This window comes from Salmo salar, chromosome ssa12 (assembly GCF_905237065.1).
Source record: "Salmo salar chromosome ssa12, Ssal_v3.1, whole genome shotgun sequence".
Lineage (NCBI taxonomy): Eukaryota > Metazoa > Chordata > Actinopteri > Salmoniformes > Salmonidae > Salmo > Salmo salar.
This window is the reverse complement of record NC_059453.1, coordinates 13,342,852-13,357,500: the sequence shown is the minus strand read 5'-3', so window position 1 is coordinate 13,357,500 and position 14,649 is coordinate 13,342,852. Positions and strand designations below refer to the sequence as shown.

At 43.7% G+C, this 14,649-nt stretch overlaps 1 protein-coding gene across 3 annotated transcripts in view; it reads left to right on the top strand.

The window, feature by feature from the left end:
- Nucleotides 1-9,813, top strand: part of LOC106592593 (dynamin-2) — an 86,182-nt gene extending 76,369 nt beyond the window's left edge. For all 3 annotated transcript variants that reach the window (XM_045690757.1, XM_045690755.1, XM_045690756.1), the window contains 3 exons: nucleotides 4,250-4,476; nucleotides 4,798-5,047; nucleotides 8,265-9,813. In XM_045690757.1, coding sequence (XP_045546713.1) covers nucleotides 4,250-4,476; nucleotides 4,798-5,047; nucleotides 8,265-8,360 — 573 coding nt within the window. In that variant the 3' untranslated portion in view covers nucleotides 8,361-9,813. The remainder of the gene's footprint in view (nucleotides 1-4,249; nucleotides 4,477-4,797; nucleotides 5,048-8,264) is intronic.
- Nucleotides 9,814-14,649: the final 4,836 nt, after the last annotated feature.

Sequence of the window (14,649 nt, the reverse complement as noted above, 5' to 3'; positions counted from 1 at the left end):
TATGTGCAGACTCAGGACAACTGAGTTTTGGAGAAATATGCATATTCAAAGAGGAGTTTGCTTTCTAATGATCATAATATTTTTGTCTAAGAAGTTCCTGAATTCATCACTGCTGAAGTGAAGGCCATCCTCACTTGGGGAATGCTGCTTTTTAGTTCAGTATCAAAAATAAATGTTGGATTGTTTTGGTTGGAAAAGTAGTCTGATCGAGCAACAGTGATGGCTTTTCGATATTGCACGGTACTGTCTTTCCAAGCTAGTCGGAAGCCTTCCAATTGGGTGGAGCGCCATTTCCATTCCAATTTTCTCTAAGCTTGCCTCAGGTCTCGAGTATTTTCTATATACCAGGGAGCTAGTTTCATGTGACAAATGTTTTTAGTTTTAGCGGTGCGATTGCATCTAGGGTATTACGCAAGGTTAAGTTCAGATCCTGGGTGGTTAACTGATTTTTGCACTCCGACGTCTTTGGGTAGGTGGAGGGATTCTGAAAAGAGCGTCTAGGACTCTTTGAGTTGTCCGAGAATTTATAGCGTGGCTTTTGATAATCCTTGGTTGGGGTCTGAGCAACATAATAATATGGTGGTCCGATAGTCCAGGATTATGAGGAAAAACATTTAGATCTGGAAAAACTAGATTTGGGGTATGATTGGTCTTTTGATTGGACGTAGGTCCCCGAGACATGTTTGACAAAACCCACTGAGTCAACGATGGATCCGAAACGATGCGTCGGTCCCCAAGACATGTTGGACAAAACCCACTGAGTGAATGATAGATCCGAAAGCCTTTTGGAGTGGGTCTGTGGACTTCTCCATGTCAACATTGAAGTCACCAAAAAAAATTGAATATTATCTGTCATGACTACGAGGTCCGATAGGAATTCAGGGAACTCTGAGGAATGCTGTATACGGCCCAGGAGGCCTGTAAACAGTAGCTATAAAAAGTGATTGAGTAGGCTGCATAGATTTCATGACTAGAAGATCAAAAACGGTCACTAGTGTAACCAGGAGGAGAGGCCTTATTAACACAGTAAATTCATCAGGCTTGAACCATGTTTCAGTTAGGCTAATCACATCAAGATTATGATCAGTGATTACTTCATTGACTATGATTGCCTTGGAAGTGAAGGATCTAACATTAAGTAGTCCTATTTTGAGATATCACAATCTCTTTCAACAATGACAGAAATGGAGGAGGTCTTTATTCCAGAGAGGTTGCTAAGGCGAACACCGCCATGTTTAGTTTTACCCGACTTAAATCGAGGCACAGACACGGTCTCAATGGGAAAAACTGAGCTGACTACACTGACTGTGCTAGTGGCAGACTCCACTAAGCTGGCAGGCTGGCTAACAGCCTGCTGCCTGGCCTGCACCTTATCTCATTGTGGAGCTAGAGGAGTTAGAGCCCTGTCTATGTTTGTAGATAAGATGAGAGCACCCCTCCAGCTAGGATGGAATTTGTCACTCCTCAGCAGCCCAAGTTTGGTCCTGTTTGTGGGTGAGTCCCAGAAAGAGGGCCAATTATCTACAAATTCTATCTTTTGGTAGGGGCAGAAAACAGTTTTCAACCAGCGATTGATTTGTGAGACTGCTGCAGAGCTCATCACTCCCCCTGATTGGGAGCGGGCCAGAGACAATTATTCGATGCCAACACATCTTTCTAGCTAAGTTACATGTTAAAGCTATGATGCACTTGGTGACCTCTGACTGTTTCATCCTAACATCGTTGGTGTCGACGTAGATAACAATATCCCTATACCATCTACAGTCGTGGCCAAAAGTTTTGAGAATGACACAAATATTAATTTTCAAAGTCTGCTCCCTCAGTCTGTATGATGGCAATTTGCATATACTCCAGAATGTTATGAAGAGTGATCAGATGAATTGCAATTTATTGCAAAGTAGCTTTTTGCCATGCAAATGAACTGAATCCCAGCATTTCAGCCCTGCCACAAAAGGACCAGCTGACATCATGTCAGTGATTCTCTTGTTAACACAGTTGTGAGTGTTGACGAGGACAAGGCTGGAGATCACTCTGTCATGCTGATTGAGTTCGAATAACAGACTGGAAGCTTCAAAAGGAGGGTGGTACTTGGAATCATTGTTCTTCTTCTGTCAACCATGGTTACCTGCAAGGAAACACGTGCCATCATCATTGCTTTGCACAAAAAGGGCTTCACAGGCAAGGATATTGCTGCCAGTAAGATTGCACCTAAATCAACCATTTATCGGATCATCAAGAACTTCAAGGAGAGCGGTTCAATTGTTGTGAAGAAGGCTTCGGGGCGCCCAAGAAAGTCCAGCAAGCGCCAGGACCATATCCTAAAGTTGATTCAGCTGCGGGATCGGGGCACCACCAGTACAGAGCTTGCTCAGGAATGGCAGCAGGCAGGTGTGAGTGCATCTGCACGCACAGTGAGGCAAAGACTTTTGGAGGATGGCCTGGTGTCAAGAAGGGCAGCAAAGAAGCCACTTCTCTCCAGGAAAAACATCAGGGACAGACTGATATTCTGCAAAAGGTACAGGGATTGGACTGCTGAGGACTGGGGTAAAGTCATTTTCTCTGATGAATCCCCTTTCCGATTGTTTGGGGCATCCGGAAAAAAGCTTGTCCGGAGAAGACAAGGTGAGTGCTACCATCAGTTCTGTGTCATGCCAACAGTAAAGCATCCTGAGACCATTAATGTGTGGGGTTGCTTCTCAGCCAAGGGAGTGGGCTCACTCACAATTTTGCCTAAGAACACCGCCATGAATAAAGAATGGTACCAACACATCCTCCGAGAGCAACTTCTCCCAACCATCCAGGAACAGTTTGGTGACTAACAATGCATTTTCCAGCATGATGGAGCACCTTGCCATAAGGCAAAAGTGATAACTAAGTGGCTCGGGGAACAAAACATCGATATTTTGGGTCCATTGCCAGGAAACTCCCCAGACCTTAATCCCATTGAGAACTTGTGGTCAATCCTCAAGAGGCGGGTGGACAAACAAAAACTCCAAGCATTGATTATGCAAGAATGGGCTGCCATCAGTCAGGATGTGGCCTGGCCCAGAAGTTAATTGACAGCATGCCAGGGCGGATTGCAGAGGTCTTGAAAAAGAAGTGTCAACACTGCAAATATAGACTCTTTGCATCAACTTCATGTAATTGTCAATAAAAGCCTTTGACACTTATGAAATGCTTGTAATTATACTTCAGTATTCCATAGTAACTTCTGACAAAAATATCTAAAAGACACTGAAGCAGCAAACTTTGTGGAAATTAATATTTGTGTCATTCTCAAAACTTTTGGCCACGACTGTGTTTTAGCCTTAGCCACCCTCCTCAGATTAGCCTTCACGTCGGTAGCTCTGCTCCCTGGTAAACAGTGTATGATCGCTGGATGATACTTTTTAAGTCTAATACTGAGGGTAATGGAGTCGCCAATGACTAGGGTTTTCAATTTGTCAGAGCTAATGCTTCGGTGGCTCAGACCCCGTAATGGGTGGAGGAGAGACCAGGAAGGCTCGGACTCTGGCTCAGACTCTGACTCGTTGCTTAATGGGGAAAACCAGTTGAAAATTTCTATAGGCTGAATGAGCGTCACCGGATGAGCATGCGGAAAGCATTTCTTTCCAGAAGTCCGGAGAAAGTTGTTCGGCTGCGGGGACTGTGCGAGGCGATTATTCTACTATCTGTACTTGTTGGTGGCACCGATGCTGTTTCATCCTTTCCTACACTTAAATTACCCTCGCCTAACGATTGCGTCTGAAGCTGGGCTTGCAGCACGGCTACTGCAATGACAAGGCATAATGTTACTCAGCTTTTTCGGCTGGTGGAGGTCCTGCAGATCCATGTCCAGATAAAGCGCCCGGGGTGAGAAAGTTGAATGAAAAAGTCGGGTGTGGATGTTGGTAAACTTGTTAAGTTCAGAGTTTGATTAAATGGTTATTAAAAGAGGAAAAAAAGTTTGGCAGGTAGCCAAGTAGCAACAAATAGCACGGCAGCATGGCGACAACGTGGAAGTGTGAACACACACGTACACACCAGACTGTGTGAACCACACGCATTTGTCAACAAGTCTGAGACCTCATGTCTTATCTTCTCCTCTGCTTTTCTTATGTTCCCTCTTCTCTCTCTCTCTCACTACCCTCGTTCCCCCTCTCCCTCTCTAGAATGAAGATTTCTACCTGTATTCCTGTGGGGAACTGTGGAGTTTGATGTACTAACTTTCTCCTCTCCTCCTCTCTCCCACCCCCCTCTCATTCTCTAGGCTAAAGACTTCATCCATTCTGAGTTGTTAGCCTACCTGTATTCCTGTGGGGACCAGGGAAGTCTGATGGAGGAGTCAGCTGACCAGGCTCAGAGGAGAGATGAGATGCTGAGGATGTACCATGCTCTGAAAGAAGCCCTGGTGATCATAGGAGACATCAGTACAACCACAGTGTCAGCTCCTGTACCTCCACCTGTAGACGACACCTGGAGGACCAAGGAACCCAGGTCACAGAGAGAGATACGCATGTACACACACACGTACACATGTACACACACACGTACACCCACACACACACACACACACACACACAGTTCGCATGTGCAAACACACACTAGGCTCTCACGTGTAGGTTAATGTACATTTGGATGTGAAACTGTGAATATAAATATATTTATTTCCCCTTTTTCTTCCTCTCTCTCCCCCCCTCTCTATCTCTCTCCCCCCTCTATCTATCTCTCTCTCTCTCTCCCCCCCCTCTCTGTCTCTCTCTCTCCCCCCTCTTTCTATCCCTCTCCATCTCTCTCCCCCTCTCCTCCCTCCCCCAGCCCTCCTCCTCAGGCCAGACCAGCCCCGGCCGCTGTCCCCCTCCTAGTCGCCCCCGGCAGCAAGAGTCCCCACCGCCGCCCCTCCTCCTTCCTGTCCCCAAAACCCAGCTTTCGGGGCGCCCCTCATCCCCTCTCGACCCGGACCCCCACCAGTCAACACCTACAGTGTAGCGGACCCTGTCGCCAATGTCCCCCTGATCCCGTCTCGCCCAGCCAGGGTTCCCCCAGCACTGCCCCCCGGCATACCCAGGTAAGAGCTCTGCTCCTGGGCAGGCGAGTGTGCACGCCCCACTTACCTCTGGAGGAATGGAGGCTAGAACTGCTAGAACGATCTATTGGGTCACAATAGGTCACTTTTATTGGTAATGATGTTACATTAAGAAGGGTGGTGGTGGTAGTGGTGGTTGTGGTGGTAGTTGTAGTAGTGGTTGTAGTAGTAGTTGTGGTAGCAGTGGTTTTGGTGGTGGTAGTTGTGGTTGAATTGGTGGCGGTGGTAGTTGTGGTAGCAGTGGTGGTAGTTGTATAGGTGGTGGTGGTAGTAGTAGTTGTGGTAGTAGTAGTTTTGGTGGTGGTAGTTGTGGTTGTGTTGGTGGTGCTGGTAGTAGTAGTTGTAGTGGTAGTGGGGGGGTTTGGAAGTATTGGTGGGTGGTTGAGTTGTGGTGGTAGTATTGATGGTAGTGATTGTCATGGTGGGGGTAGTGGTGGTAGTTTTGGTGGTGGTAGTTGTGGTTGTGTTGGTGGTGCTGGTAGTAGTAGTTGTAGTGGTAGTGGGGGGGTTTGGAAGTATTGGTGGGTGGTTGAGTTGTGGTGGTAGTATTGATGGTAGTGATTGTCATGGTGGGGGTAGTGGTGGTAGTGATGGTGGTGGTAGTTGTGGTAGTGGGGGGGTTTGGAAGTATTGGTGGGTGGTTGGGTTGTATTGGTTGTGGTGGTAGTATTGATGGTAGTGATTGTCGTGGTGGGGGTAGTGGTGGTAGTGGGTTTGGTGGTAGTGTTTTTTTTTTAACCTTTATTTAACTAGGCAAGTCAGTTAAGAACAAATTCTTATTTTCAATGACAGCCTAGAAACAGTGGGTTACAGTGAGGGGAAAAAGTATTTGATCCCCTGCTGATTTTCTACGTTTGCCCACTGACAAAGAAATTATCAGTCTATAATTTTAATGGTAGGTTTATTTGAACAGTGAGAGACAGAATAACAACAACAAAAATCCAGAAAAACGCATGTCAAAAATGTTATAAAAGGATTTGCATTTTAATGAGGGAAATAAGTATTTGACCCCTCTGCAAAACATGACTTAGTACTTGGTGGCAAAACCCTTGTTGGCAATCACAGAGGTCAGACGTTTCTTGTAGTTGGCCACCAGGTTTGTCCTCTGAATCATTCAGATGTTCATTGGCAAACTTCAGACGGGCATGTATATGTTCTTTCTTGAGCAGGGGGACCTTGCAGGCGCTGCAGGATTTCAGTCCTTCACGGCGTAGTGTGTTACCAATTGTTTTCTTGGTGACTATGGTCCCAGCTGCCTTGAGATCATTGACAAGATACTCCCATGTAGTTCTGGGCAGATTCCTCACCGTTCTCATGATCATTGCAACTCCACGAGGTGAGATCTTGCATGGAGCCCCAGGCCGAGGGAGATTGACAGTTCTTTTGTGTTTCTTCCATTTGTGAATAATCGCACCAACTGTTGTCACCTTCTCACCAAGCTGCTTGGCGATGGTCTTGTAGCCCATTCCAGCCTTGTGTAGGTCTACAATCTTGTCCCTGACATCCTTGGAGAGCTCTTTGGTCTTGGCCATGGTGGAGAGTTTGGAATCTGATTGATTTATTGCTTCTGTAGACAGGTGTCTTTTTATACAGGTAACAAACTGAGATTAGGAGTACTCCCTTTAAGAGTGTGCTCCTAATCTCAGCTCGTTACCTGTATAAAAGACACCTGGGAGCCAGAAATCTTTCTGATTGAGAGGGGGTCAAATACTTATTTCCCTCATTAAAATGCAAATCAATTTATAACATTTTTTGACATGCGTTTTTCTGGATATTTTTGTTGTTATTCTGTCTCTCACTGTTCAAATAAACCTACTATTAAAATTATAGATTGATCATTTCTTTGTCAGTGGGCAAACGTACAAAATCAGCAGGGGATCAAATACTTTTTTCCCTCACTGTAACTGCCTTGTTCAGGGGCAGAACAACAGATTTGTACCTTGTCAGCTTGGGGATTTGATCTTGCAACCTTTCGGTTACTAGTCCAACGCTCCAGCCACTAGGCTACACTGCCGCCCCGTGGTGTTGGTAGTGGTTGTGGTTGTGGTTGTGGTAGTGGTAGTGGTGGTGGTAGTGGTTGTGGTAGTGGTTGTGGTGGTAGTGGTTGGGGTAGTGGTAGTGGTAGTGATGGTAGTGGTTGTGGTAGTGGTAGTGATGGTAGTGGTTGTGGAAGTGGTTGTGGTTGTGGTGGGTGGTGGTAGTGGTAGTTGTGGTTGTGGTGGTTGTGGTAGTGGTAGTGATGGTAGTGATTGTGTTTGTGGTGGTAGTGGTTGTGGTAGTGGTTGTGGTAGTGGTTGTAGTGGTAGTGGTGGTTGTGGTAGTGGTAGTTGTGGTGGTTGTGGTAGTGATGGTAGTGGTTGTGGTGGTAGTGATGGTAGTGGTTGTGGTAGTGGTAGTGATGGTAGTGGTTGTGGTAGTGGTAGTGATGGTAGTGGTTGTGGTTGTAGTGGATGTGGTAGTGGTTGTAGTGGTAGTGGTAGTGGTTGTGGTGGTAGTGGTAGTGGTAGTTGTGGTTGTGGTGGTTGTGGTAGTGGTAGTGATGGTAGTGGTAGTGGTTGTGGTAGTGGTAGTGATGGTTGTGGTAGTGGTTGTGGTTGTGGTAGTGGTTGTGGTAGTGGTTGTAGTGGTAGTGGTTGTGGTGGTAGTGGTTGTGGTGGTAGTGGTAGTTGTGGTAGTGGTAGTTGTGGTTGTGGTAGTGATGGTAGTGGTTGTGGTGGTAGTGGTTGTGGTAGTCGGTGTTGTAGTTGTGGTGGTAGTGGTGGTAGTGGTTGTGGTAGTCGGTGTTGTGGTTGTGGTTGTGGTTGTGGTTGTGGTAGTGGTTGTGGTGGTAGTGGTAGTGGTTGTGGTAGTGGCAGTGGTTGTGGTAGTGGTTGTAGGGTAGTTGTGGGGGGTTTGGTGTATCGTGGGTTGTGGGAATGATACATATGTTTTTCTCTCCTCCCTCCCTCTCTCTCCTGCCTTCCTTCCTCCCTCACTCCTCACTCATCTCTTCCTCCTTCACTCTATTCATCCCTCCCTTCTTCCCCATCCCACCTTCGCTCTCTCTCCATCCTCCCTCCCTCCCTCCCTGCTTCTCTCCATCTTTCTCCCTCCTTCCCGCCTCTCCCTCCCACCCTCCTCTCCCCTCCCTGCTTCTCTCCCTCCCTCTCTCTCTCCATCCCTCTCTCTCCCTCCCTCCTTCTGTCCTCCTCTATAACAGAAGACCCCCAGCGGCCCCAGGCCGCCCCACCATCATACGCCCTTCAGAGCCTTCACTGCTGGACTAGACAGACAGACAGACAGTTACCACTCCTAATGTCCTTTGACTACAAAGAAACACATTGCGTAACGTTGATGTTTAATTCCCTAACATGATTCAAGACTGTCTTTCATGTATTCTCTCTTAATATTCATATTGTCATGTTATTGTTATTTCATGTATTATTTACATTTATTATTTACGTTTTTTCATTTAAGTAACACTATGTACTTTTGATCACATATTTTTTTTTTTTGCTTTGTAACAATGTTTAATACCTTCAAATTTTTTAAAGGGATTGAGAGAGAGAAAAAAAAATGAAACCTACATTTTTTTGTTTAACTAACTTACTTTAATGAACTTAGTTCAAACCTGGGATCAGACAGAATTTCAAATCAAACAGGTTTAAAAAAAAAATATACAGATTTTTGTGAATAACTAGAATACTTCTTTACATGGAAGCACTTATTCAATTTTTTTTTATAACAAATACACTCCGTAATTAATAACTAAATACTTATTTCTTTACACTGTTTTAAATGTTTCTATCCTTCTTACTGGATCATATGTACATTTGTATTTTTAGATCTAATCTTCAATATGCACTTCAATATCTATGCAGGAATATTATAGTAAGTATTTTCTAGCTCGCAGCTTTTTTAATTTCATTTTGATTAAATGCTAATTATGCTATAAAATGAATTGATTTCAATGGAAAATAGTTAGCTTCAACTGCCCTCACAGTTCACTCAAAGAACAGTCGTAACCAGTCAGGGTTGGTGTCCATTCCGTTTCAATTTCAGTAAATTCAGAAAGTTCCAATTCTCTTCAATGCTCTTTAATGAAGAACATTTGGAATTGGAATTTGATTTACTCTCTGAATTGACAGGAATTTACATGGAATTGACACCAACCCTGTAGTCAATATAGATACCTAGTGTCTCATCAGTTATCGATGTTCAAAGGACCAAATTAGTAGTAGATAGTTGTTAGACAAGGGCCGGGATTCAATCAAAGATGCTTTGTCGATAAGCTCACTGCACAAAAGGTCATTTATGACATCCGCAGCATTTACTGCAAATGTGATCTCCGCAAGCATCTGGGAAATCATTGGTGAGAGTGTTGTTTGCTTATCGCTTCTTTAATTGAATCCCGGCTTTTTGCCCAGTCTATTGTAAATGGTAGCTTGCTGTCAATCTGGCCTCTGCTTCCTGAATAGACCAATCAAAATAGACCTGCTTCCTGAATGGACCAATCAGAAACCAGGCAGAGGGGGTAGTGCACCACATAGGATGCCATTTCAGACTGTATTCTTTTTTTTAAAACGACTTTTTGTATTTTTCTAAGTGCCTCTTACCTGTGGCTTTCCTATTGCATGAACAGATGAATGAAATGATACATTAACAAAGGAATGAATCACTGGGTGAACGAGGGATGGGTAGAATGGAACAGTAGTGTGAAGAAGGTGTATAAAGATGGAGTGATATGGAATAATAAACAGATAAAGGGACTGAGGTGTGGTGGCTGGTATTTTTGTCTTCAAGTATTTTTCTTACTGTTCGTCCCCCTCTTCTTTCTCCCCTCATCTCTCTCTCCCCTCCCCTCTCCTCTCTCTCTCTCTCTCTCTATTTCTCCCCTCATCACTCTCTCCCCTCTCCTCTCTTTCTCTCTCTATTTCTCCCCTCCCCTCTCTCTTTCTCTCTCTCTCTTTCTCCTCTCATCTCTCTCTCCCCTCTCCTCTCTCTTTATTTCTCCCCTCATCTCTCTCTCTCCCCTCTCATCTCTCTCTCTATTTCTCCCCTCATCTCTCTCTCCCCCCTCCTCTCTCTCTCTATCACTCAATGAATGCAATCTCTGTAAATGACGTACCCACTGCTCTATAACACTCATTGGACTGAATCGTATCCCTAGTATGGAGCAGCTGACAGACACACCTAACAATGAATACTGATGATGATGATGATGATGCCTTCTTGGTAATATCCTGTTACAGTTTTTTTGAATGGCTAAAACACTAAAACCCATTGGCTGAACAAAGTTCTCAGTTTCCTGGACTCATTTAGCAAATTATGCAGTCTGTTGTCAATACCTTAAACCATTTCACATGGTAAAACACAATTTGCAGATCTCACTTAGACTTTTCAGCAAAACTCTAAACACGTTCTCAAAACACATTGTTTACTCTAATGCACATGTCATCCACACTGGTAAACACAAGTGGCAACAATCAAATACAAATAGAGAACACATGTCATTGATTGAACACAACCACTCAAAATGGATTTAACCTGTTTCAAATGATGCGACACAACCAATATAAGCCAGTTCAGAGAGCAAACAGGTTGTTGAAGGTGGGAAGGAGAGTCTGAGAATGGATAGAAGAAACAATGTGAGAGGACGAGTGCGTATGCGAGGTGGGCGACGAGGAGGAGGAGGGCAAGAAAGAGAAAGAGGAGGACGAAGAGAAAGAGGAAGACAAAGTGTGGAAATATCTGATGAAATTCAAGCAACAGTTATAGACCATGTTCTTGTCCATGGACTGACAATGAGGGAAGCAGGACTTAGAGTGCAACCCAATTTGAGCCGATTTTCTGTGTCCACCATAGTAAGGACATTCAGAGAAGAGAACAGGTACAGTATACTACTGTATTTTTGTCATTGCAAATTTACTGTACTACACTATATGCAGCTATTTCAATAGACATTTGTAAAGTTAATCACTGTATGTATTGTACTGCATGAATATGTTTTGTAACTGCACAACTACTTTTTGTAGAATTGCAAGGCTGCCACATGCAGGTGGAAGGACAGCTATATTCACTCGGGAGCAAGAGGCCGTTATAGTTGGCATGGTCCTTCAAGATAATGCAATACGACTCAGAGAAATCCAGGAACGAGTGATACAAGACAACACACACTTCCAGGGAATTGACAGTGTGAGCATTTCCACAGTTGACCGTGTCCTCCATCGTAACAGGATGCGAATGAAACAAGCATACAGAGTACCTTTTGAGCGCAACTCACCAAGGGTGAAAGAACTGCGAGCTCAGTATGTGCAAGTCAGTGTACATTCAGAAACATTTACTGTAATCCAGATTGTCTACAGTACTAACACATACTATGTGAATGACATTACTCTTCAGTACATACAATGTATGTGAATCAGAAGTGCATACAGTAGGCCTAATTGTACTCTACAGTATAGCACTGTCTCTGTACGACTTACAAAATCCTACATACAGTATATTGTATTTCTACACAGACAATATTTGACTTGGAATCCTTGGACAGACCCCATGAGTTCATCTTTGTCGATGAAGCAGGCTTCAATCTAACAAAGACGAGAAGGAGAGGCCGAAACATGATTGGACAGCGGGGCCATTGTTGAAGTCCCTGGTCAACGAGGTGGCGATGTCACAATCTGTGCTGCTATCAGCAACCATGGTGTTCTACATCACCATGTTACACTCGGGCCATATAACAACCAGCACCTTCTAACATTTAGTGCCAATCTAAGAGATATTTTATTTGAGCAGCAGGTTCAAGAGCGAAATGAGAATCCCATTCCCACCTATGTGATACTGTGGGACAATGTCAGTTTCCACCGAGCTGCTCAGGTAAGGGAATGGTTTAACATCAATGGGCAGTTTATGAACTTGTACCTCCCTCCATACTCGCCTTTCCTGAATCCGATTGAGGAGTTTTTCTCCTCCTGGAGATGGAAAGTGTATGATAGACAACCCTACACCAGAGTAAATCTGCTGCAAGCCATGGATTTAGCCTGTGGTGATATAGGTGAGGAATCATGTCAGGGCTGGATACGGCACACAAGAGGCTTCTTCCCCCGTTGCCTCAGAAGGGACAATATTGCTTGTGATGTCGACGAAGTGCTCTGGCCTGACCCAGCCCAAAGACAAGAAGAAGCACATTGATCACATGTTTACTCCTTTGATTTTTGTCCCTTTTTTGTCCCTGTTGTACAGTGCATTGTAGGCTGTATACTGTACAATGGACAGATTGTATGGCCCTGAACATTGTGCTTTCCATTTATTAACAGTACTGACTGCTCAATAGATTTTGACTGGTTGCAGGTTCGTATCAACAAAGAACAAGAATTACAGTATCACAGAGACAAAGGACAAGTTTGTGAGATGCAGGGTACAGTACTGTAAAAATAGGGGTACAAGGAGGAGGAAGAACAAAAAACTAAATTGCAAAGAGCAAAGCAGAGTAGTAATTTCTGATCAATTTTGAGCTACTATGATAGAACATGTTTTCGTTCATCAAAAGACAATGACGGAAAAATATGAATATATTTTTAGATTAAAAATGTACTTCTCCCTGAGAATTGTATGTTTTGAACAATGTGTTTTCTATTTTTCGGTGTATTGTTTACTGACTGCTTGAGAGTGTATATCATTTTGATCACTTTGTTTATGATTTGAGAGCAGTGTTTGATTTTGAACACAGGTAAAACTGTTTTGAGGCGAATGTTTCATTTTGCGAGAGGAGTCAGAGGTTATGTAAATAGTGCTTGAAGATGATGTTTAATGTTTTCAGGAAATGGAGCAAGGTGTCAGAAATGGTGTTTTAGCAATTGAGAAAAACTGTAAAGTGACATCATCCTACGTCTAACTTCAGGGTCATGTCCCCTAACCTTTGTTATGGGCTAGACAATTATATTATCCAATTCGTGGAAACGTGCTTATTTTTTAAGTTAAATATCTAATTATATTTGTGTTTGTCTATTAATTTACTTCTGCCAGATGCCTTTCATGAGGTTTTGCCTGAATACCATTGCTTTTACATTTTGCCCGGACTGAAAACCTCCAGGAAGAAGGTTGGACTGAAAACCCACAGGACAGTAGATCTCCAGGAAGAGGGTTGGACTGAAAACCCACAGGACAGTAGATCTCCAGGAAGAGGGTTGGACTGAAAACCCACAGGACAGTAGATCTCCAGGAAGAGGGTTGGACTGAAAACCTACAGGACAGTAGATCTCCAGGAAGAGGGTTGGACTGAAAACCTACAGGACAGTAGATCTCCAGGAAGAGGGTTGGACTGAAAACCTACAGGACAGTAGATCTCCAGGAAGAGGGTTGGACTGAAAACCTACAGGACGGTAGATCTCCAGGAAGAGGGTTGGACTGAAAACCTACAGGACAGTAGATCTCCAGGAAGAGGGTTGGACTGAAAACCTACAGGACACTAGATCTCCAGGAAGAGGGTTGGGGCAGCCCTGGGTTAGGCCAACAAACTACCACTCAAATGACCACTCTATGGAAAGATGAGACTCCGTTTTGCTCTAGGACCCCCACACGTGTCACAGGACTTGTCTGAACGTGATCCAGTTATCAGTTCTAAAAAATGTACGGAAGTAGTTTTGTGCCCCACACACACACAAAAAAGGGGTTAAATATGTGTCCAAAAAATATCTATGTATTTCCTGAGCTTTCTTTTGTGTCCTAGATATTGGACAGACACTTCAAAACCTTATTCCTTACGATTTATTTTTTTACTGTCTGTTTGGCCATTTATGAATGTGTTATTCAATGCATTTCTAAGGACTATAGTAGTAAAAGACAAATTCAATATTTTCTTCAAATACCTAAAGGGTCCTAAAATTCTAAATCAAAAAGCTAAATGATCCATGGTATGACATTAAAACAATTCCAGATGTCAGTTTAGTATTCTGTTATCTCTGTGTGTTTCTCTCAGCATTTCACTGTTAGTCTACACCTGTTGTTTACCAAGCATGTGACAAATACAATTTGACAGATACACGAACAAACGTATATATACACACACTCTCTCCCTCCAGCAACTGACCAAGCACATCCGGGACACGTTGCCAGGGTTACGTAGTAAACTCCAGAGCCAGCTTCTATCTCTGGAGAAAGAGGTGGAGGAATACAAGAACTTTAAACCAGACGACCCGACACGCAAGACCAAGGCCCTACTGCAGTCAGTATATAAACACACACACACACACACACAAGACTGCAGAGCCATGCTTCAGTTGAGAATTGTATTGATGCATCGGTGTGTATTATTAATATGGTTTATCTGAGTAGGGATGCAATAACATTGACACACTGTAATTTACAACAGTAAGATTCATTGCACCAGAACACATTCCATGAGTACCTTTCCCACTTTTCAGAGACTTATTGATCATTTGTCCTCTAGAGGTCAACATTTCATTACAACATTCATTGATATGTTCATTTGATAGTACATTATCCGTCTTAAATTCCCTCCCAAACTAAAATCAAATATTTGGAACGTAACACTTCATTGGCTTTTGATTTCCACTAGGACAACCAGTAAGACGTTAGATCCTCAA